This window comes from Oryzias latipes, chromosome 4, assembly GCF_002234675.1.
Source record: "Oryzias latipes chromosome 4, ASM223467v1".
Classification (NCBI taxonomy): Eukaryota; Metazoa; Chordata; class Actinopteri; order Beloniformes; family Adrianichthyidae; genus Oryzias; species Oryzias latipes.
The window spans coordinates 15,170,743-15,195,995 of record NC_019862.2 but is presented as its reverse complement, the minus strand read 5'-3'; the positions used below and the strand labels follow the sequence as shown (position 1 = coordinate 15,195,995).

The 25,253-nt window shown below is 42.1% G+C and overlaps 1 protein-coding gene across 2 annotated transcripts in view; it reads left to right on the top strand.

The window, feature by feature from the left end:
- Window positions 1-25,253, top strand: part of hmcn1 (hemicentin 1) — an 88,869-nt gene that overhangs the window by 10,153 nt on the left and 53,463 nt on the right. For both annotated transcript variants that reach the window (XM_023954310.1, XM_023954311.1), the window contains exons 2-4: window positions 22,020-22,090; window positions 23,819-23,977; window positions 24,063-24,185. In XM_023954310.1, the coding sequence (XP_023810078.1) occupies window positions 22,020-22,090; window positions 23,819-23,977; window positions 24,063-24,185 (353 nt within the window). The remainder of the gene's footprint in view (window positions 1-22,019; window positions 22,091-23,818; window positions 23,978-24,062; window positions 24,186-25,253) is intronic.

Genomic DNA, 25,253 nt, shown 5'->3' with positions numbered 1-25,253 from the left:
TGTCGAGGCAACCAAGTTATTGACAACAAGAACTCTACCCCTGAAGGAAAGCTGAAGCAGCAGGTATTTCCATTTAGACAGTCTGGCACACACTCTCTCCATGACACCCTCCCAATTCTTTTTCTGAAAAACGTCACTGCCCAAATAAACTCCCAAAAACTTCATCCCCTCCGTTCCCCAATCAAGATTCCCAGGCAAAAGAGGCAATGTGGAGCCCGACCAACGTCCCAACAATAGAGCGGTGCTCTTACCCCAGTTCACCTTAGCCGAAGAAGCCCTTTGGAAAAGATCCAGAACATTGCACAGAGAATCAATATCTGCCTGATGTCGAACAAAAACCGTTACGTCATCTGCATATGCAGACACCACAAGAGACGGTTTGTGGGACATTTCTGGTAACATCAATCCTGTAAGCAGAGTACGTAGCCTATGGAGAAAAGGTTCAATGGCAATAGCGTACAGTTGTCCAGAAAGTGGACATCCCTGTCTAATCCCTCTCTGAACCATAACAGGTCTGCTCAGTCCGCCACCAATCTTGACTAAACAAAAAGCCTCCTTATACAAAAGAGCCAACAAAGACGTAAAAAACTCTCCAAAACCAAAAGCTCTCAAAGCAGAAAATAAATAAATATGATCAACCCTATCGAAGGCCTTCTCCTGATCCAAGGACAATAGTCCAACTGAGGTGTCACAGTGTTTGCAAACATCAAATAAATCACGTACAAGAAAAAGATTGTCCATAATAGATCGGTCAGGCACACAATAGGACTGATCTCTGTGAATGATTACACCTAAAACATTCTTAAGTCTATTGGACAGGACCTTAGAGAGCAACTTATAGTCTGTACAGAGCAAGGCAAGCGGTCTCCAGTTTTTCAGGAGAGTTAAGTCTCCTTTCTTAGGAAGAAGAGAGAGAACAGCATGACGGCATGAGAAAGGTAACAATCCAGTCTGTGAGCAATCCTTGAACACCTCTAGTAGATCCGGGCCCAGGCACTTCCAGAAGTGTTTATAAAAATCCGCCGGCAGCCCATCCAAACCAGGAGACCTCCCGAGCGCCATCTGACCCACAGCAGCAGTCAATTCCTCCATGGAGATTGTAGAGTCCAAAAGATCCCTGTCTGCGTCACTCAGTCGTGGGAGTCCCTCCATCAGCTGATCCACACAGTCGCTGTCGCAGTCCTCTTTTCCGAATAAGCCGCTATAAAAATCCACCGCAAGAGTTCTCATGGCAGCCGGACTCGTAGTAACAGTCCCATCAAGAAGGCGCAGACAGACCATCTGTTTCTTCCTAGAAACAGATTTCTCCAGGTTGAAAAAGAACGACGTGGGAGCATCCATGTCCCTGATGGTGATAAACCGAGCTCGAACTAAAGCTCCCTTAGCCCTTTCACGGAGAAATGAACTCAGTTCACCCCGTCTGCTATTAAGTAATTGACCTTGTGAAGCACTATGAGTTGAACAAGTGTTTTCTAGCCCAGAAATTTCTTTTTCCAAAGCAGATATTGCTCTCTTAGTTGCAACTGTGGAATGGCTCGTATACTGCTGACAGAAAACCCGTATTTGTGCTTTACCCACCTCCCACCACTGGCTAACAGAAACAAAATCAGATCTTCTACATCTCCAAAGCTCCCAAAAAAACTCAAATTTCTCACAAAAAACTCTATCCAGTAGAAGCTTCACATTGAAATGCCAGTATGAACTTCCTTTTGTAGAAGATCCAAGGTGTAATTCTAGTGTTATCATATGATGATCACTAAAAGCAACTGGATAAATGGAACATCCATAAACCCTGTTTCTAAAACTGTCTGTGATATAAAATCTGTCCAGTCTAGCGAGGCTCAATTTTCCACCCACATTCCTGGCCCACGTGTATTGTCTGGTTTGGGGATTATTAAGCCGCCACACGTCAACCAAAGAAGAGTCAGAAACAATCTTTGATAAAACCGATGATGACTGGAAATGAGGTTCTGCACCTGTTCTATCTAAAGTAAAATCTAACGTGCAGTTCCAGTCACCGCCCATTACTATAACGTCCCCTGGATCACAGTTCTTCAAAAAATCCTCTAAAGTGAGGAAAAAGGGGATTCTGTGAGCACCTTCTGCAGGTGCATAAAAGTTAATCAAACAAAATTTAAACCCGTTCAGTTCAACCCTCACAGTGAGGAACCTGCCCGCGGCCACCTCACTAACGGATAAGATATTAAGACTCAGCCGAGGTGAAAAAAGAACCGCCACACCAGCAGAGAAGACTGTACCATGAGAAAAGAAAGACTGACCCCTCCACCACAGAGCCCATTCTGCTTCAGTCAGTACATCACTATGTGTCTCCTGTAAAAACAAAATATCCAGAGCTTTATCTTCAAAAATGTCTTTAATAATCGCCCTCTTTTCCGCATCCCTCCCACCATTAATGTTTAAAGAGCCTGCCTTAAATGTAAACATAGAGTGAAGAAGGAAAAGTGAAGAAAATAACAGGAAAAGAATCATCCACACACACACAGTCATAACTACGTCAGTGTTTCACCCTTTTTCTTCATTTTCAACCTTCTGGAGCTTTTACCCTTCAAAGCCTTCAACTGTTTACGAATGGTAGTGACATGTTTCTTTAATCGAAACCGTTTCTTTTCATCAAGTATATTAAAGTCAACCTGTTTCTGCAAAGTTAGTGACGTCAGAATGAACTTCTCCAAATCTGGAAAATAATCAGCCACTTTAACTGGTCTACCAAATGAATCTTCTAGGAAGTGATTGATTTCCTCAAGTGAATAAATGTCATCGGACGATATCTGGGACTCTGCCAGAGAGACACAGTCAGAGTCTGAATCCAGCTCCATGTCTGTGGTGACAGGAGGAGGAATCACAGCAGAAAAATCATCAGTAACAGCAGACTGTCCATCTGCACACTCAACCCCTTCACCAGTCACCCCTGTGCCCATTTTATCACCACTAGAATGGTCAGAAATACCGCCAACATTCTCAACACTGACACTCACACCACCTTCAGACTCCTCCTGAAGCTCTGAGGCAGGAGCAACAGTGTTGTCTCTAACATTAACCTCACTATTGCTGCTCTGAACAGCCTCAGAGCTGCAAGCTTCACCAGGATCCGTACCAGTTAGAAGGGCGGGGTCCCTCACACCCACAGATTCTGCAGCGGCAAGCCCCTGCTCCACCTGAGCGGCCGGAGCGGCCTCATCAGGCCGCCCTTCAGCTGCCCTGTGAGGGCAGGCGGCGCGCTTATGCCCAGCGTTTCCGCACTCAAAGCACTTCATATTTCCCGTGCTGGCATAGACCAAATAACTGCCATCCCCGTGCTTCACGCGGAAGGACACGTCCAGAGTCTGAGCAGAAGAGCTAAGAAACATGAAAACCTGTCTGCGGAAGGACTGAACATGTCTCAGCTTCTCACTCCTGCAGCCCAAACCTACAGTTCGGAAACCGCTAGCAAACTTTCCGTAACGCTGCAGCTCTTTTTCCAGAGCGTCGTTGGGAATGAACGGGGGAACCCCCGAAACAATGACACGCGTCGACGGCACCGCGAGCGGGGACACCTGCAGGAACTCCCCGCCCACAGTGACGCCACACGCGATCAAGTCAGATACCAAACGCTCCTCCGTCAGAAAAACTATCACTCCTTTGTTCATCCGAGAAGCATAAGTAATGTTGGCGTGACCAACTAAGTCTCCCACGGCAAGGAGAATTGTCTCCACAGACACCTGTGGGTCGGGTTGGACGCGGATCCCATGCCTCAGGGACAAGGACGGCGTCTGAGACGCCATCCCGGCGAGGCGGGTGAACCGCTGATCCCCCAAACTCACCAGTGAAAGTCGTTAAAAACAGTAAATAACTCAAAATAGAAAACGAACAAAGGAGCACTAAACCACACAAACTTTCTGTCAAACTCTCAAACTCACTCACTCACCCACACCGTCCATGCTGACGCCGCTACCAATCTCCCAGCATGCAGTGCAAGAAAGAAAGAAAGAAAGAAAGAAAGAAAGAAAGAGTTTGAGTTTCAAAACACCTTTAATGACCAATCATCGTTAAACAAATAAAATATTCACATCAAAAAATTAAAGAAAAACACAAAAACAAAGAAACAAACTCAAAAATTTACCACTAAAGAGTTATCCTTGACGAAACACAAAACATTTTGTACAGCCCAAATATTTTCAAAAACATCAAGTGCATGTGTGAGCCTATAAAAACCAAATTCGACGTTCAACCTTGCCACCAAAAGTCTTTTAAAAAGAAACAGGACATCGTCAGACCCAACTCCCCGTATCCGATTTTTCCTCGTCAACCATACCGCCAACTTGGCTTCACCGGAAAGAAAATTTAACAAAACATGGACTCTCTGCTTTCTGGCCAAATATTTTGGCCCATAAATGAAACACACAGATGAAAACTGTTCTCCCAGCCCCTCAAAAAAAGAACGAAGAAGAGAAAAAAGTCCAGTCAGACGTTGACACTGCAAAAAAAGATGTTCCACAGTTTCTGCAACAGAACAGAACGGACACCCATCTCCCGCGCCAGGATTAAGGTGCACCAGATATCTGTTCGTGGCTATGATCCCGTGTACGACCCTCCACTGGAGGTCACCTACCCGTTTCTCAACAGGAGCTTTGTACAAGGATCTCCAACAGCCCCTCGGGGAAGACCCCGTGCCAAACAACTCAGCCCACCTCGACACTCTGACGTCCATCAAGGAGCGCAAGTTCAAAACTTTAACACATAAAAGATATAAAGCCTTCTTCCCAATCGTTTCAAAAGTTCCTATTTGAGGAGTAGTCCAGGACAGGAGTTTAGTTCCGTCCTCCTGCCATCCCTCGCAGGCCGGAGAAACCTGCAGAGGAGGAAAGATGAAATCCACACCATCCACCCACTGGCTAGATGCAATAGGATCCATCACATAGGTTTGATAGGACACAGGCAAGGAGAGACAAATCTCCTTCACGAGATTTTCCAATGTTCTGAGAGATCTTATTCCGGTAAAAGCAGAAAGCTCAGGAGCAGGAATCATTAGGAGATGTCCAAGCTTCACACAGCCCGCATCTCTCAACTTCGACCTCATGGTAGCAGAAACCAGAATCTGTGAGTTGAGGAGGTCGTTTCCAAAAATGGGTTCTTCGAACAGCCATATTCCAGGTGTTGAAACTATTTCCCTTTTGCAGAGCAACAGTCGCCAGGCTTGTAGGACAGAGCAGTAGAAAGGTGAAAGTCCAGTCAGGTCCAAGGTATGAAGCTGGGGCAGAAACAAATGTTTGTCAAATCCATAACCCCCAGCTTTCCTCAGCAGCACACATGCAGTATCCAACCACGGCAGTCCAAAACCGTGGAGCAGACGCTGCGCTGTCCGCAGTCTAAAGGCGGCTACACGGGCCGAAATATCAATCAGTCCCTGACCGCCCTCCTCAACCGGCAGGTAGAGAATGGCAGCTCTTAGCCAATGATGACCAGACCAAAAGAAATCCACCACGGTCTTTTGAAGAGCAGTGATGAGGCTTGCAGGAGGAGGCAACACCATCATACTATGCCAAAGTGTCGAGGCAACCAAGTTATTGACAACAAGAACTCTACCCCTGAAGGAAAGCTGAAGCAGCAGGTATTTCCATTTAGACAGTCTGGCACACACTCTCTCCATGACACCCTCCCAATTCTTTTTCTGAAAAACGTCACTGCCCAAATAAACTCCTAAAAACTTCATCCCCTCCGTTCTCCAATCAAGATTCCCAGGCAAAAGAGGCAATGTGGAGCCCGACCAACGTCCCAACAATAGAGCGGTGCTCTTACCCCAGTTCACCTTAGCCGAAGAAGCCCTTTGGAAAAGATCCAGAACATTGCACAGAGAATCAATATCTGCCTGATGTCGAACAAAAACCGTTACGTCATCTGCATATGCAGACACCACAAGAGACGGTTTGTGGGACATTTCTGGTAACATCAATCCTGTAAGCAGAGTACGTAGCCTATGGAGAAAAGGTTCAATGGCAATAGCGTACAGTTGTCCAGAAAGTGGACATCCCTGTCTAATCCCTCTCTGAACCATAACAGGTCTGCTCAGTCCGCCACCAATCTTGACTAAACAAAAAGCCTCCTTATACAAAAGAGCCAACAAAGACGTAAAAAACTCTCCAAAACCAAAAGCTCTCAAAGCAGAAAATAAATAAATATGATCAACCCTATCGAAGGCCTTCTCCTGATCCAAGGATAATAGTCCAACTGAGGTGTCACAGTGTTTGCAAACATCAAATAAATCACGTACAAGAAAAAGATTGTCCATAATAGATCGGTCAGGCACACAATAGGACTGATCTCTGTGAATGATTACACCTAAAACATTCTTAAGTCTATTGGACAGGACCTTAGAGAGCAACTTATAGTCTGTACAGAGCAAGGCAAGCGGTCTCCAGTTCTTCAGGAGAGTTAAGTCTCCTTTCTTAGGAAGAAGAGAGAGAACAGCATGACGGCATGAGAAAGGTAACAATCCAGTCTGTGAGCAATCCTTGAACACCTCTAGTAGATCCGGGCCCAGGCACTTCCAGAAGTGTTTATAAAAATCCGCCGGCAGCCCATCCAAACCAGGAGACCTCCCGAGCGCCATCTGACCCACAGCAGCAGTCAATTCCTCCATGGAGATTGTAGAGTCCAAAAGATCCCTGTCTGCGTCACTCAGTCGTGGGAGTCCCTCCATCAGCTGATCCACACAGTCGCTGTCGCAGTCCTCTTTTCCGAATAAGCCGCTATAAAAATCCACCGCAAGAGTTCTCATGGCAGCCGGACTCGTAGTAACAGTCCCATCAAGAAGGCGCAGACAGACCATCTGTTTCTTCCTAGAAACAGATTTCTCCAGGTTGAAAAAGAACGACGTGGGAGCATCCATGTCTCTGATGGTGATAAACCGAGCTCGAACTAAAGCTCCCTTAGCCCTTTCACGGAGAAATGAACTCAGTTCACCCCGTCTGCTCTTAAGTAATTGACCTTGTGAAGCACTATGAGTTGAACAAGTGTTTTCTAGCCCAGAAATTTCTTTTTCCAAAGCAGATATTGCTCTCTTAGTTGCAACTGTGGAATGGCTCGTATACTGCTGACAGAAAACCCGTATTTGTGCTTTACCCACCTCCCACCACTGGCTAACAGAAACAAAATCAGATCTTCTACATCTCCAAAGCTCCCAAAAAAACTCAAATTTCTCACAAAAAACTCTATCCAGTAGAAGCTTCACATTGAAATGCCAGTATGAACTTCCTCTTGTAGAAGATCCAAGGTGTAATTCTAGTGTTATCATATGATGATCACTAAAAGCAACTGGATAAATGGAACATCCATAAACCCTGTTTCTAAAACTGTCTGTGATATAAAATCTGTCCAGTCTAGCGAGGCTCAATTTTCCACCCACATTCCTGGCCCACGTGTATTGTCTGGTTTGGGGATTATTAAGCCGCCACACGTCAACCAAAGAAGAGTCAGAAACAATCTTTGATAAAACCGATGATGACTGGAAATGAGGTTCTGCACCTGTTCTACCTAAAGTAAAATCTAACGTGCAGTTCCAGTCACCGCCCATTACTATAACGTCCCCTGGATCACAGTTCTTCAAAAAATCCTCTAAAGTGAGGAAAAAGGGGATTCTGTGAGCACCTTCTGCAGGTGCATAAAAGTTAATCAAACAAAATTTAAACCCGTTCAGTTCAACCCTCACAGTGAGGAACCTGCCCGCGGCCACCTCACTAACGGATAAGATATTAAGACTCAGCCGAGGTGAAAAAAGAACCGCCACACCAGCAGAGAAGACTGTACCATGAGAAAAGAAAGACTGACCCCTCCACCACAGAGCCCATACCGCTTCAGTCAGTACATCACTATGTGTCTCCTGTAAAAACAAAATATCCAGAGCTTTATCTTCAAAAATGTCTTTAATAATCGCCCTCTTTTCCGCATCCCTCCCACCATTAATGTTTAAAGAGCCTGCCTTAAATGTAAACATAGAGTGAAGAAGGAAAAGTGAAGAAAATAACAGGAAAAGAATCATCCACACACACACAGTCATAACTACGTCAGTGTTTCACCCTTTTTCTTCATTTTCAACCTTCTGGAGCTTTTACCCTTCAAAGCCTTCAACTGTTTACGAATGGTAGTGACATGTTTCTTTAATCGAAACCGTTTCTTTTCATCAAGTATATTAAAGTCAACCTGTTTCTGCAAAGTTAGTGACGTCAGAATGAACTTCTCCAAATCTGGAAAATAATCAGCCACTTTAACTGGTCTACCAAATGAATCTTCTAGGAAGTGATTGATTTCCTCAAGTGAATAAATGTCATCGGACGATATCTGGGACTCTGCCAGAGAGACACAGTCAGAGTCTGAATCCAGCTCCATGTCTGTGGTGACAGGAGGAGGAATCACAGCAGAAAAATCATCAGTAACAGCAGACTGTCCATCTGCACACTCAACCCCTTCACCAGTCACCCCTGTGCCCATTTTATCACCACTAGAATGGTCAGAAATACCGCCAACATTCTCAACACTGACACTCACACCACCTTCAGACTCCTCCTGAAGCTCTGAGGCAGGAGCAACAGTGTTGTCTCTAACATTAACCTCACTATTGCTGCTCTGAACAGCCTCAGAGCTGCAAGCTTCACCAGGATCCGTACCAGTTAGAAGGGCGGGGTCCCTCACACCCACAGATTCTGCAGCGGCAAGCCCCTGCTCCACCTGAGCGGCCGGAGCGGCCTCATCAGGCCGCCCTTCAGCTGCCCTGTGAGGGCAGGCGGCGCGCTTATGCCCAGCGTTTCCGCACTCAAAGCACTTCATATTTCCCGTGCTGGCATAGACCAAATAACTGCCATCCCCGTGCTTCACGCGGAAGGACACGTCCAGAGTCTGAGCAGAAGAGCTAAGAAACATGAAAACCTGTCTGCGGAAGGACTGAACATGTCTCAGCTTCTCACTCCTGCAGCCCAAACCTACAGTTCGGAAACCGCTAGCAAACTTTCCGTAACGCTGCAGCTCTTTTTCCAGAGCGTCGTTGGGAATGAACGGGGGAACCCCCGAAACAATGACACGCGTCGACGGCACCGCGAGCGGGGACACCTGCAGGAACTCCCCGCCCACAGTGACGCCACACGCGATCAAGTCAGATACCAAACGCTCCTCCGTCAGAAAAACTATCACTCCTTTGTTCATCCGAGAAGCATAAGTAATGTTGGCGTGACCAACTAAGTCTCCCACGGCAAGGAGAATTGTCTCCACAGACACCTGTGGGTCGGGTTGGACGCGGATCCCATGCCTCAGGGACAAGGACGGCGTCTGAGACGCCATCCCGGCGAGGCGGGTGAACCGCTGATCCCCCAAACTCACCAGTGAAAGTCGTTAAAAACAGTAAATAACTCAAAATAGAAAACGAACAAAGGAGCACTAAACCACACAAACTTTCTGTCAAACTCTCAAACTCACTCACTCACCCACACCGTCCATGCTGACGCCGCTACCAATCTCCCAGCATGCAGTGCAAGAAAGAAAGAAAGAAAGAAAGAAAGAAAGAAAGAGTTTGAGTTTCAAAACACCTTTAATGACCAATCATCGTTAAACAAATAAAATATTCACATCAAAAAATTAAAGAAAAACACAAAAACAAAGAAACAAACTCAAAAATTTACCACTAAAGAGTCATCCTTGACGAAACACAAAACATTTTGTACAGCCCAAATATTTTCAAAAACATCAAGTGCATGTGTGAGCCTATAAAAACCAAATTCGACGTTCAACCTTGCCACCAAAAGTCTTTTAAAAAGAAACAGGACATCGTCAGACCCAACTCCCCGTATCCGATTTTTCCTCGTCAACCATACCGCCAACTTGGCTTCACCGGAAAGAAAATTTAACAAAACATGGACTCTCCGCTTTCTGGCCAAATATTTTGGCCCATAAATGAAACACACAGATGAAAACTGTTCTCCCAGCCCCTCAAAAAAAGAACGAAGAAGAGAAAAAAGTCCAGTCAGACGTTGACACTGCAAAAAAAGATGTTCCACAGTTTCTGCAACAGAACAGAACGGACACCCATCCCCCGCGCCAGGATTAAGGTGCACCAGATATCTGTTCGTGGCTATGATCCCGTGTACGACCCTCCACTGGAGGTCACCTACCCGTTTCTCAACAGGAGCTTTGTACAGGGATCTCCAACAGCCCCTCGGGGAAGACCCCGTGCCAAACAACTCAGCCCACCTCGACACTCTGACGTCCATCAAGGAGCGCAAGTTCAAAACTTTAACACATAAAAGATATAAAGCCTTCTTCCCAATCGTTTCAAAAGTTCCTATTTGAGGAGTAGTCCAGGACAGGAGTTTAGTTCCGTCCTCCTGCCATCCCTCGCAGGCCGGAGAAACCTGCAGAGGAGGAAAGATGAAATCCACACCATCCACCCACTGGCTAGATGCAATAGGATCCATCACATAGGTTTGATAGGACACAGGCAAGGAGAGACAAATCTCCTTCACGAGATTTTCCAATGTTCTGAGAGATCTTATTCCGGTAAAAGCAGAAAGCTCAGGAGCAGGAGTCATTAGGAGATGTCCAAGCTTCACACAGCCCGCATCTCTCAACTTCGACTTCATGGTAGCAGAAACCAGAATCTGTGAGTCGAGGAGGTCGTTTCCAAAAATGGGTTCTTCGAACAGCCATATTCCAGGTGTTGAAACTATTTCCCTTTTGCAGAGCAACAGTCGCCAGGCTTGTAGGACAGAGCAGTAGAAAGGTGAAAGTCCAGTCAGGTCCAAGGTATGAAGCTGGGGCAGAAACAAATGTTTGTCAAATCCATAACCCCCAGCTTTCCTCAGCAGCACACATGCAGTATCCAACCACGGCAGTCCAAAACCGTGGAGCAGACGCTGCGCTGTCCGCAGTCTAAAGGCGGCTACACGGGCCGAAATATCAATCAGTCCCTGACCGCCCTCCTCAACCGGCAGGTAGAGAATGGCAGCTCTTAGCCAATGATGACCAGACCAAAAGAAATCCACCACGGTCTTTTGAAGTGCAGTGATGAGGCTTGCAGGAGGAGGCAACACCATCATACTATGCCAAAGTGTCGAGGCAACCAAGTTATTGACAACAAGAACTCTACCCCTGAAGGAAAGCTGAAGCAGCAGGTATTTCCATTTAGACAGTCTGGCACACACTCTCTCCATGACACCCTCCCAATTCTTTTTCTGAAAAACGTCACTGCCCAAATAAACTCCTAAAAACTTCATCCCCTCCGTTCCCCAATCAAGATTCCCAGGCAAAAGAGGCAATGTGGAGCCCGACCAACGTCCCAACAATAGAGCGGTGCTCTTACCCCAGTTCACCTTAGCCGAAGAAGCCCTTTGGAAAAGATCCAGAACATTGCACAGAGAATCAATATCTGCCTGATGTCGAACAAAAACCGTTACGTCATCTGCATATGCAGACACCACAAGAGACGGTTTGTGGGACATTTCTGGTAACATCAATCCTGTAAGCAGAGTACGTAGCCTATGGAGAAAAGGTTCAATGGCAATAGCGTACAGTTGTCCAGAAAGTGGACATCCCTGTCTAATCCCTCTCTGAACCATAACAGGTCTGCTCAGTCCGCCACCAATCTTGACTAAACAAAAAGCCTCCTTATACAAAAGAGCCAACAAAGACGTAAAAAACTCTCCAAAACCAAAAGCTCTCAAAGCAGAAAATAAATAAATATGATCAACCCTATCGAAGGCCTTCTCCTGATCCAAGGACAATAGTCCAACTGAGGTGTCACAGTGTTTGCAAACATCAAATAAATCACGTACAAGAAAAAGATTGTCCATAATAGATCGGTCAGGCACACAATAGGACTGATCTCTGTGAATGATTACACCTAAAACATTCTTAAGTCTATTGGACAGGACCTTAGAGAGCAACTTATAGTCTGTACAGAGCAAGGCAAGCGGTCTCCAGTTTTTCAGGAGAGTTAAGTCTCCTTTCTTAGGAAGAAGAGAGAGAACAGCATGACGGCATGAGAAAGGTAACAATCCAGTCTGTGAGCAATCCTTGAACACCTCTAGTAGATCCGGGCCCAGGCACTTCCAGAAGTGTTTATAAAAATCCGCCGGCAGCCCATCCAAACCAGGAGACCTCCCGAGCGCCATCTGACCCACAGCAGCAGTCAATTCCTCCATGGAGATTGTAGAGTCCAAAAGATCCCTGTCTGCGTCACTCAGTCGTGGGAGTCCCTCCATCAGCTGATCCACACAGTCGCTGTCGCAGTCCTCTTTTCCGAATAAGCCGCTATAAAAATCCACCGCAAGAGTTCTCATGGCAGCCGGACTCGTAGTAACAGTCCCATCAAGAAGGCGCAGACAGACCATCTGTTTCTTCCTAGAAACAGATTTCTCCAGGTTGAAAAAGAACGACGTGGGAGCATCCATGTCTCTGATGGTGATAAACCGAGCTCGAACTAAAGCTCCCTTAGCCCTTTCACGGAGAAATGAACTCAGTTCACCCCGTCTGCTATTAAGTAATTGACCTTGTGAAGCACTATGAGTTGAACAAGTGTTTTCTAGCCCAGAAATTTCTTTTTCCAAAGCAGATATTGCTCTCTTAGTTGCAACTGTGGAATGGCTCGTATACTGCTGACAGAAAACCCGTATTTGTGCTTTACCCACCTCCCACCACTGGCTAACAGAAACAAAATCAGATCTTCTACATCTCCAAAGCTCCCAAAAAAACTCAAATTTCTCACAAAAAACTCTATCCAGTAGAAGCTTCACATTGAAATGCCAGTATGAACTTCCTTTTGTAGAAGATCCAAGGTGTAATTCTAGTGTTATCATATGATGATCACTAAAAGCAACTGGATAAATGGAACATCCATAAACCCTGTTTCTAAAACTGTCTGTGATATAAAATCTGTCCAGTCTAGCGAGGCTCAATTTTCCACCCACATTCCTGGCCCACGTGTATTGTCTGGTTTGGGGATTATTAAGCCGCCACACGTCAACCAAAGAAGAGTCAGAAACAATCTTTGATAAAACCGATGATGACTGGAAATGAGGTTCTGCACCTGTTCTACCTAAAGTAAAATCTAACGTGCAGTTCCAGTCACCGCCCATTACTATAACGTCCCCTGGATCACAGTTCTTCAAAAAATCCTCTAAAGTGAGGAAAAAGGGGATTCTGTGAGCACCTTCTGCAGGTGCATAAAAGTTAATCAAACAAAATTTAAACCCGTTCAGTTCAACCCTCACAGTGAGGAACCTGCCCGCGGCCACCTCACTAACGGATAAGATATTAAGACTCAGCCGAGGTGAAAAAAGAACCGCCACACCAGCAGAGAAGACTGTACCATGAGAAAAGAAAGACTGACCCCTCCACCACAGAGCCCATACCGCTTCAGTCAGTACATCACTATGTGTCTCCTGTAAAAACAAAATATCCAGAGCTTTATCTTCAAAAATGTCTTTAATAATCGCCCTCTTTTCCGCATCCCTCCCACCATTAATGTTTAAAGAGCCTGCCTTAAATGTAAACATAGAGTGAAGAAGGAAAAGTGAAGAAAATAACAGGAAAAGAATCATCCACACACACACAGTCATAACTACGTCAGTGTTTCACCCTTTTTCTTCATTTTCAACCTTCTGGAGCTTTTACCCTTCAAAGCCTTCAACTGTTTACGAATGGTAGTGACATGTTTCTTTAATCGAAACCGTTTCTTTTCATCAAGTATATTAAAGTCAACCTGTTTCTGCAAAGTTAGTGACGTCAGAATGAACTTCTCCAAATCTGGAAAATAATCAGCCACTTTAACTGGTCTACCAAATGAATCTTCTAGGAAGTGATTGATTTCCTCAAGTGAATAAATGTCATCGGACGATATCTGGGACTCTGCCAGAGAGACACAGTCAGAGTCTGAATCCAGCTCCATGTCTGTGGTGACAGGAGGAGGAATCACAGCAGAAAAATCATCAGTAACAGCAGACTGTCCATCTGCACACTCAACCCCTTCACCAGTCACCCCTGTGCCCATTTTATCACCACTAGAATGGTCAGAAATACCGCCAACATTCTCAACACTGACACTCACACCACCTTCAGACTCCTCCTGAAGCTCTGAGGCAGGAGCAACAGTGTTGTCTCTAACATTAACCTCACTATTGCTGCTCTGAACAGCCTCAGAGCTGCAACCTTCACCAGGATCCGTACCAGTTAGAAGGGCGGGGTCCCTCACACCCACAGATTCTGCAGCGGCAAGCCCCTGCTCCACCTGAGCGGCCGGAGCGGCCTCATCAGGCCGCCCTTCAGCTGCCCTGTGAGGGCAGGCGGCGCGCTTATGCCCAGCGTTTCCGCACTCAAAGCACTTCATATTTCCCGTGCTGGCATAGACCAAATAACTGCCATCCCCGTGCTTCACGCGGAAGGACACGTCCAGAGTCTGAGCAGAAGAGCTAAGAAACATGAAAACCTGTCTGCGGAAGGACTGAACATGTCTCAGCTTCTCACTCCTGCAGCCCAAACCTACAGTTCGGAAACCGCTAGCAAACTTTCCGTAACGCTGCAGCTCTTTTTCCAGAGCGTCGTTGGGAATGAACGGGGGAACCCCCGAAACAATGACACGCGTCGACGGCACCGCGAGCGGGGACACCTGCAGGAACTCCCCGCCCACAGTGACGCCACACGCGATCAAGTCAGATACCAAACGCTCCTCCGTCAGAAAAACTATCACTCCTTTGTTCATCCGAGAAGCATAAGTAATGTTGGCGTGACCAACTAAGTCTCCCACGGCAAGGAGAATTGTCTCCACAGACACCTGTGGGTCGGGTTGGACGCGGATCCCATGCCTCAGGGACAAGGACGGCGTCTGAGACGCCATCCCGGCGAGGCGGGTGAACCGCTGATCCCCCAAACTCACCAGTGAAAGTCGTTAAAAACAGTAAATAACTCAAAATAGAAAACGAACAAAGGAGCACTAAACCACACAAACTTTCTGTCAAACTCTCAAACTCACTCACTCACCCACACCGTCCATGCTGACGCCGCTACCAATCTCCCAGCATGCAGTGCAAGAAAGAAAGAAAGAAAGAAAGAAGTAAAACTGAAGATACCCAGAGTTACAACGATAACTACAGTTTCTATGAATCCCAGATGACAACTAAAACATTTAGCTCCTTGGACTTCTCTTTCTTCACATGCCTGCACATGCCTGATAAAAAGTAGGGACTAGGTTCTAGTCTTCATATATATATATTTATAGTTACGTATCATTTGATGGTAGAGGTGCAAAGATTGATCAGTTTAATTGATGAATCGATTTACACGATCCAACCAGATCAATATCTGAGGCAAGTTGTTAATTGAATCAACCTACACCAACCTATACCGTTATAAAATCGTAATATATAAATTATGCAATATAAATTAAATAAATCCCTACTTTCAGTCTCAGGTTTCATGGCATTATCCACCTTCATTTGTACTAAAATCTCAATCCTCACACCCACATCAGCATGAGACCAGGCTATCGTGGATTATTTTGCATTCTTTCACAACATGCATTCTGTTTAAGTGGATTAATCAATTCCTTAGACTTCCATTGTTCGTGTTTAGTTCCTTCAACGTGAAATTCTTGTTTCATGTCTGAGGAGAGAAAGAGCAGACTTTATTGGACAGATTTTATGATCATAAAACACAGACCTGCCACTCAAATCACAAATGCAAATAATAAGAAAATAAATTTTAATTTAAATAATTTACCACTAATGTTTTTATTACTTTCCATGCAATTTTTTTTTATTGCTGTACTAAATTCCTGTCCTATGACATCAATCTAACATTAAACCAGAAAAGCAAAGAGCAAGAGTGCTATAAACTCAAACAGATGGTCTTCATACAGAAGTTGTCCCATTACAAGTCACATTATAGCACATAGCTGCCTTTTCTCTTGAAAATTGCTATTCTCTGGCTTGGATTACTCTGCAAAAAGTCCCACAAATGAGGATGTCTCAAACAAATTCAAGTCAACATAATTTGCTCACGTTGTGATTTCAGTCTTTGGAAAACCTGCCAGTCATACAGGCCCCTTCTTCTTTAGGGGTGGGAAACACAGTTTAATTTATAGTACAATTACCGGTATATGATTCTTTAATTCGTTCATTAATTCAGAATTATTTGCCCTTTTCAGCTGCACGTTGATACCCGCATCTCTCAAAGAGAGACAGTTTTTTTCCCCCATCCAACTTTTTACTTTGTATAAACATCGACAGATCACAGTCCTTATAATTTATACAGTTGTAATCCAGAATATACTAATCTTCAAAATCATTCCTATGTAAATTCCAGAGCATTTTTAATTTTGTGATTGTAGAGTGCCAGTTAATTTGATGAAGACTGTAGCTACAAGTAAATAGAGTTGCTTTTGATCTCATAGATGCAAAAGTATAAGAACTCTGTACATTTTAATGTAATAAAAAAAGGTTATTGTTTTATTTATGCGCATACAACCTAAGAAACTCAACTCTCAACAATGTTATTTGGACAGTTTTGCCTGTAATTCTTAAAGATCTCCCCTGCTGGGGGCAACCAGAGGAGACAGAACAGAAATATATTTAGCTTCATAAATACAAGCATTTTATGAATAATACAAATGAAAAGGAAGATAAGAAAAATATGTTTTCCCTGTGTTCTTGAGTGTCTCTGGAAAGCTAAAAAGGCAATCCTTTGACGTGTTCACCGTAACCCTTATACTATCCTAGGCACTCTAACGTTGGGAGTTCATCTAGACCCACTAGACAGTGCGCTGAACTGATTTGTGATCTTCACTGGTGTCCATGGATTACATGAAATCTTTCCACCTTTATCCACCTTTGTCATGGTAGGAATAACACATCATTGTAAGGGTGGGGTCATCTAAGATAGCACAAGGGTTAAAAAAAATCATCAATCAGTTGTTTGGGTTGAGTAGTTTCTTGAACAGGAAATCCTGTAAGGTAAACACAACTGTTATGTTGTTGCTTTCATCGAAGTCTTGGAGTTTGACAGGAAAATTTAGGTAAACTGCTTTTAATATGCTTGTAATGCTTGTAATATATTGTTCAGGTGACAACCTGTTTTCTAAGTTGTTTTTTTTTTACATTTTGGGATGTTTTGATCCCCTGTTGCTCACGCATATTCTTTTCAAATGCTCTTTTTCCCCCTCATAATTCTACTAGTTTTTGTGCCACAGCAATATTATAGGTCTATTTGGAATCTGCTGACTATTGTTTTTTAAATTAGACCAAATTTTTGGTTTACTTAGTTGAAGTTTTGACGTGTATACGAAGCAGTAAAGCAGGTCTGTGTTGTTTTCTTTGAATGTTAACATGAGGTTTCAATTGTCCTTTGTATGGGTGGTAATGCTCACCACAACCTGTTCGTTGAGGTTTTTCATTGTAATTGGCTGGATCATAGTACTGGACTTGGGTAAGTTGTTAAAAAGTTATTAGAGCATTACTTAAGTCAATGCAGGGCCCCTTTGAAGAACAGGCTAATCACTTGGACACAGGTTTTAATTAAAAAATGTGGACTCTGGCCACATCTCCCTTAATGTTTTGTATTCAGCACCACAGCACCAGTCAGATGGATGAGAAAAAAAGGGGTGAGGTAATTGATCTCCTCCTGGATCGTGCTCTCCATATTACCTGATATGATTTAGTGCTGTCCCCTCTCTCTGTTATGAGGTGTCATTTCAGGAGACAAGGGTTTGATCCCAAACTTCTCTGTTCTAAATGTGAAGTGCTAGATGGTAAATCCCAGTGTTTCACATCATATCTATTTGCTCTGTAAAGAAGTGTCTGCTAAAAAGATGTCATATAATGAAAATAAATGTGTTGGGATTGCCATTTTAGAATATTGGAACACATGAGTGAGAGTAATCTGTAGGGCTGCACGATATGAGGAAAACTTGCGATATGCGATATTAGTGATCAATATTGCGATAACGATAAATTTGCGGTAAATAAACAAATAGAAAAATAAATAAAAACATCATTCCCATTTCATTGCAACAGTTTAAAAATTATACTCCAAATGACCCTCATCGACATGGGGGACAAACGTCAGGGTGGCTAACCCTGGTCCTCAAGAGCCTCAACCCTGTCTGTTTTCCAATTCTCCCTAGACTGCTCGATAATGATAACCAAAATCAGGTGTGTTCAGTCAATCAGGATGTGAAATCACTTGAGTCAGCCAATCAACAGCAAGCTGGTTAAGGAGAGCTGGAAAACAGGCAGGGTTGAGGCTCTTCAGGACCAGGGTTAACGTAATAGGCCTCCATCTGATTGGTCAACAATGGGAAGGCGTCCATCTGATTGGTCAAAGCATAAAGGGATTTATTTGATTCGTTAAATGCTTCAAGCTGCTAGAAGATTGTTTTAACACATTTTGGGTTTGCGATTTATTGCGATATTCGCCGTCTTTTGCGATATGCATATTGCAGAGCTGGATATTGCGATAACGATAAATTTGCGGTATATTGTGCAGGCCTAGTAATCTGTATTTTAATCATTTGCAACGCCCAAAGCAGATCCAGTAGTATTGAAAGAAGTGAGAAGCTGTGACGCCGCAGCCAGCAGCCAGCAGCCAACAACTTGGTGGTCTGTCTGTTAGCTGTGGTGAGAAGTTTCCATAACAAGCTCAGGTTGTGCTGGTATGAAATCAGCACTGCAGACAGATCTGTTGCCTAAAACCACAGTCATCCAAGGATGGGGAGGTCTCTACAAAATAACAGAAAGCAGTCTGACAAGTAACAAAAAAAGACAAGAGAAAGCTTGTTTAAGCTGTTAGGTAAGAAGAAAAATGTTCACTAGACAATTTAAAGACAACAGCAGTTTTTCTCCCAGAATGTTTTTTTTGAGTTGATTGTTTTAAACAAATGTGGTATTTATAAAAAAAAAAAAAAAAAAAAACCTCATCTTTTCATCTACTGGGCCAGACATACCATATGGAATAAAATTTGATTACAGATAAGTAAAGAAAAAAAGTTGATTAAAAATAGTAGCGTATTGGACAAGTGTTGTACGTTCTTTTTTATCCTTTATAGGAAAAATATGGACAAAGTAATAATTTGGTTTAGTCAAAAATTAAACAAATATAAGAATAGAGACATTTATTCCTCATCAAAAGAAAAACTTTTTCTTAGCAATATAAGAATTTTTATCATACGAAGAACAAAAATACTTTGTGTGATTTTTCTTAAGATCAATTTCCTTTTATTAAAGTATAAAAGCATGTTATTGATTGAGAAACTGCTAAGTCATATTTTTATTTTGTTTACCAGACAGTAGTTCTGATGCCAACATTTACTTTGGCAATTGCATTGAATGTAAAAGTTTTACATCGTAAACATATTTGTTTTTCTGTGCACTTGCATATGTTGCATGTTTAATTGTGGACAATGTCTGATTTTGGGATTTTGAACATTGTGATATTCTGATTCAACAAACTGACAGAAAATTGTTGTTGTCACACTGCTGTTCAGTGCTGCAGGAGCTTTCATTCTATTGTGAAACATTTCATAAAAATCAGTTAAAATACTCAATAATTCCCTTTTTATCTACGTTTATTAGGAAAGATATTTCGTTTTACAGTAAAATTCTGCTTGAAACATTATTTTAAACCCTGGATTATGTAAAATGTCTTTTGAAAAATGAAGCAGCTGGTAAATTGGTTTGATCAGAGGGCTCCAAGGGGGCTTCACCTTCCCAAGCATTTGCCCTTCAAACTTCCCATTGGTGATGCTGAGCTCACTGCTCAGTAAATGCATGAACGACTCACAACAAATTACTTCAAGCTTGAATGTCAGAGCAAGTGAAACTAAGATTGCCATTGGACAGCTGCCCAGCTCACTAGATGTTCTGTGAGCGATTAAGGTTGGATGTGATTTGTAGATTTCTACCCTAAGAGTAGGCATTTACAGATAAATGCTTCAAAATGCCCACATAAAACCATGATGTGGTCTTCAGTTTTCTAGGATTAACATCTAATTTGACGTACAGATCAAGAAGGAAAGTCAGGATTCTGATTTAGACTTGAACTTTTCAGGATGAGCTCCTCTCTTTTAAATAAGGTAGCTGCAAGTAGCATGAGACTTGTAATTTTTACCAAGTGTATTCACATAATGCACAATTACTCTTTAAAATGGCATATATTCTTTTTATATGTTATCTGTTTTTGCCTTCTGACAGAACCTATTTTGAAGTAAAGTCTATATTTTCAATTGTATTTTAATGAGGTGTGTCTTGGGGCAGCATAGAGAATCATGGACTTTGTAGAAAAGATATAAAGAATGTAAACTTTTTACTTTACTAGACCACATTTGATTTAAAATATCTCTGATCAAATTTCAAGAAGAAAAAAGTCAAAATACGCCAAAGTTTGTGGTCATTTCACAATCAGAGTTTGAAGAGATTTATATCATCTCATGCTGTTTAGAGGTCTTGAGCATTAGCTTTGGTTTTCCACGCTGCTGGTGCAAGAGAAGGTGCCTGTAGTGAGGAGGATCACAGCCAAAAGCCTCTAAAGAATCTTTATTACAGCTATGGGAACTTCTCCCCGAAGAAAAGTAAACTTTTCCATCTCGAAAAAGTTTGGATCAAAGTCCAGGTTCCGTTTGGGGCAGCTGCATGTTTCCATGCTAGTTTGTAAAAGTGTTGATTCACCACAAATGTTGCTTTACTCCACCTCCGGGATCTACAGCAAAATTTGGGTCATGTGAAAAATGTTATTTTGCTTCTTTGTGTATATTATTCTTGAGCTTAACAGTGCCCAAGGGACACACTTTGACAAAGAAATATGCCAAATAGAAAGTAAGAATGATTTTGGACTTCTAAAGTAAAAATAAAAAACTGTATTATTACAAGAAAAATATGTAAAGAATGAGTTGTTAAAGCATTTTCTTAATTTAAAGTTTTAAATCTTTCAAAAAATGCAAAATGTGCTTGTTCCCACTTTAAAGAGTTGATGTTTATTATAAAGCAGATTAAATCAAATCCTTTTGGACAGATGGGGATTTTTGTAATTTCTCTCTTCAACAAGGGAACCCTTTTTATAATTGCTTTCATGTGCAGAACTCAACATTTTCGGTGTTTGCGTACTTGTGTTGTTTTTAGCTCCACAGCAGCGTCATTCCAAAGCACAGCTGCAGTGGCTGAAGTCACCCAGTCTGCCTCAAGTAGGGTCTCTGCAGCTCACAGAAGAAAATCAGCTGAGAATCAGTAACTGAAACAGTGGCGGGTTTAAGGATCACTGAAGTGCACTTTTGAGATGCAAACTTTACAGCTGCCATCTTTTTCAACATGTGTTTACACTTATGTATAAAAAAAGATAAATTCACCCCTTCATGTCAGAATTGATCTCTAATAATTCTAATGTTTTTGAAAATAAATACAAATTGGAGTCAACTGAAAGACTAGATGTATGCAGCATTTAAGAATTTTTGGAATATGAAGTTCCAATACTGTGTGCTTTTCATTGGCTGCATGAGTGGTCTTCCATTAAATTTACTTGTTAATATACTGGATATTTGGGGGTTATTCTATTTATTTGCAAAGGTCACAGTTGTACCACCAATGGCTGCATGGTACATTCCAATGAATAAGCCAATGATAATATTGAGACAGCTAGAAATAATACACACAGTTCATGTTACAGTTTTTTCTTCCTGTAAGTGGACTTTACTATCTTTGTAAAGAAACGCCAGAATTGAAATATTCAACATATATTTTCATACATTTTAACACTTTCATTTTAGACTTCCTTTGTCCTTCCTCTTATTAACTTAGATCTCTCTCACATTTCCTTTCCTCTTTTTTTCTGTTGTTAAAGTTTATCTTATTTCCTGAGGTTTTCCCATTCCGCCAGTCACACTTTGTCATTTTAATCTGGACATCCGTTTACGTTTGCCTAAACTAATATTTGTCTTTAGAGCATCATTTAGGAAATTATTCATTAATCCCACACATTCTTCTGTGATGTTTTCTTTGCAGAAATTGGGCCCGTCACCATTACAACAGACCCAAAAAAGTTCCAATATGAGCTGAGAGAGTTGTACGTTCAGGTGGGTGTTTGGATCAGACCCAGCAGATGAAGGAAACGGCAGCCATAGCTGGGATGCTCAGGTCATCTGGCCTTGATAAAGGCTGTGGTCATACCAGACGTCTGACTGGGAGCTCTGTCAGCTGTTGAAAAAACACATCCTCAATGGATGCTGACAGAGGGTCTAAGGAAAATCTGATAGTGAAGAGCTTTTGCACACTTTAAAGCTGTTGCTTTTTACATTAAAACAAAAACTGTTTAAACAGCAAAACTTTCCTGGTTAAAAGGGCACTTTCACAAAAATGTAACTGCAGAAAGAGGCCTGCAAGTAATTTTTGTCATTTGGGAAGTGTATGTGAATCATTGGGTTTATGTTAGGCCAAACGGGGGTTGTTGGGGTTCAGGTTAGTGGAGAAATCCTGTCTGTTCACCTTTCACCACAGCATAAACCCTAAAAACATGGATCACTCCATTCCAGATGTTACTGTTTGGGTGAGGCATTCTTGCCAACTAATGAACCCCTCAGACAGATAAACAGAGTTCATGTGTGTCCAATGGCATCCAGTAGGGACAGAATTGTGTGATTGTGCTGGTGCCTCTCTTGGAGTCTGAATACTCACCTATTATACTTTTAGTTAAAGACCCATTCTGATTAAATATTTTGGTGTTTTAAACATATTATTGCGGAAATCTTCCCATAATGAAGGACATATATAAAGAAAAATAATCTTAAATTTGCATTTCTGAGTAATTCTTTATTTAAATCATTGTGAATCAGGAGCAGAAATAAAAATGCTGTTTAAAAAAAGGCTTGTAGGTGCGATGTAGATGCAGTTACAACAAGCCACAAGCTCCCTGCTCTGCTTCATTCTGCTGCGTCTGCTTTCAGACAAGTAGTACGTACTGGTTATAGCTGGATAGCTTTAATATTGCTCACAGAGGGGCTGTAAGCTAGTGGGAGAGAGTGTAAACTATTAGCTAACTATTAATTCTTGCCCATGATCAAGTCGATGAAGTCTATGCCCTATAATGCAGAAACTGCATCTAAAGATTTTGTACAAACATCTAAACTCTACATTTGATGTTGCCATTATTTTTAATGATATGAATGTCATTTTCAACTCAGTGGACTTCAGTTTAAAAAAAAATTTTTTTTTACACAAATGAAAAGTATTTTGACTGTGAAATCCTCAGATAGCGCAGTGAAATAGAATTACTTCGGGTGTTATTACTCCAGCAATGGACAGTGTTAAATTCAAAATAAATACCGGTTAAATGTGTTTGTTTCTCGCATGGTATTTTACCATCATCATAGTTTTTGACCATCATCATAGTTTTTCTTAAGGAAAATTAATAGCGCTGTCACACTGGGGTTTGTTCTTACCCAGAGTTTATTTCCTACATTGTTTGAACAGGCGTAAAAGCTCTTCTAAACGTTTGTGTGGACCAAACAAGCAAACCCTTGTAATCTATTTTTTCTGGATCAGTTCTTCGATTGAGAAATACAATCAAAAATTAAGCTAGTTTTTAATGTGAAACACTACCAGATGGTTTGATATCTACTTGAGAGTCTCATATGTAAACAAATCCAAACAAAGGAGCAACATTTTTCAGCAATCCTTACTCACTCTAACAGATTATGATAAAGACCCACTAGGAATTACAGCAGATGAAGTCAGTTTTTACAACTTGGGTCACTATCACATGGAGAGCTAGAACTTGAAGTATATATTGTTTTTGTCCCTTTTAGGGAGGCGGTGACTGCCCAGAGATGAGCATTGGTGCCATTAAGATTGCTCTGGAGATCTCTTTGCCAGGATCCTTCATTTATGTCTTCACAGACGCCCGTTCTAAGGACTTTAAGCTGACACAAGAAGTTTTGCAGCTCATTCAGCAGAAACAGTCACAGGTCTGGAAATCCTTTCACACAGTCAACTCTAACTATAAGCTCAAAATCAAGAAGCTCATGTTTTTGTGTGTTTGCATGTGCTTAGGTAGTGTTTGTTTTGACGGGAGACTGTGATGACAGGACCCACATTGGTTATAAAGTGTACGAGGAAATTGCATCTACAAGCTCTGGCCAAGTCTTCCATCTGGATAAGAAACAAGTCAATGAGGTAGATTTATTTATTTTTTTAAAATTATGAAGACAATTGACTGTTTTAAATAAACAAACATAAGAAAACAAGAAACTGCTGCCCACATTGGCTTTCTAACTGAATCCCCTGAATCAAAGGTGTGTTGACCTGATGCATCTCCCACCACTTGATTATCACTTACACGTTACTGCCAACTTTTAATAGGGTATGTGCACCAATTGGGGACACAAATGGTCATGCATGGGGAAAGTGTCCTCCTGGTTTAATGACAGAAAATAATTCAGATGCAAAAATTGGGTAATAAAAATTATAATATAATATAATAATAGATCCATTCAGCAGATCATTAAACAGTTTTTTTTTTTTACTGTTTTGATTTTTTGTTAGTAGATAGATTTACTATCATCAACACTGGAACAATGAAATCTACAAGGGCTTTTTGGTCTGTACATTAAAACAATTTGCCATGATAACAATTTACAGCAAATCAATACATAAATTATACATAAAAAGTGCATCCTTCAGTCACTAGATGCTGGAAATTTAAATAATAAACAGTGCATGAGTCAATGAAATAAACAGACACAATTAATAAATGTTAAAATTGTTAAAACAACTATGAAAGTTTGCATCTCCCTGCTGCTGCTTTTACTGTGGGTTTGTGTTGCAGCTCTGCCACTCAGCACTGCTTCTTCTACCTAAGTTGAAACCTAGTGATTTGTGTTTTCCCCTTTGAGCTGTGAGCTGCACAGCAGTAGAATGGTTCTTATGTCTATTGCTGTTCCATCTTTACATCTGGTCTCCAGATTTAAGGTGCAGCTAACATTTCTTTGATTAATGCTTAAAATGGTTCTTTTTAATCGACCCAAGTACTAAGATCCGTCTACAATCCTGCTTTAAATCTTTTGCTTTTCTATTTCTTTGAGGATCAGACATCTGGAAATGTAAGGAAGATATCAAGATTTATGTGGGTGCTTTTTCTCTTTACTGTTGAAGCCTTTGCTTCTTGCAGCACAGAATTATTATCTTTCATGGCTCATGACCATGATCTTTTTTATCATCAGCAAAGCAAACTGATGAACACTC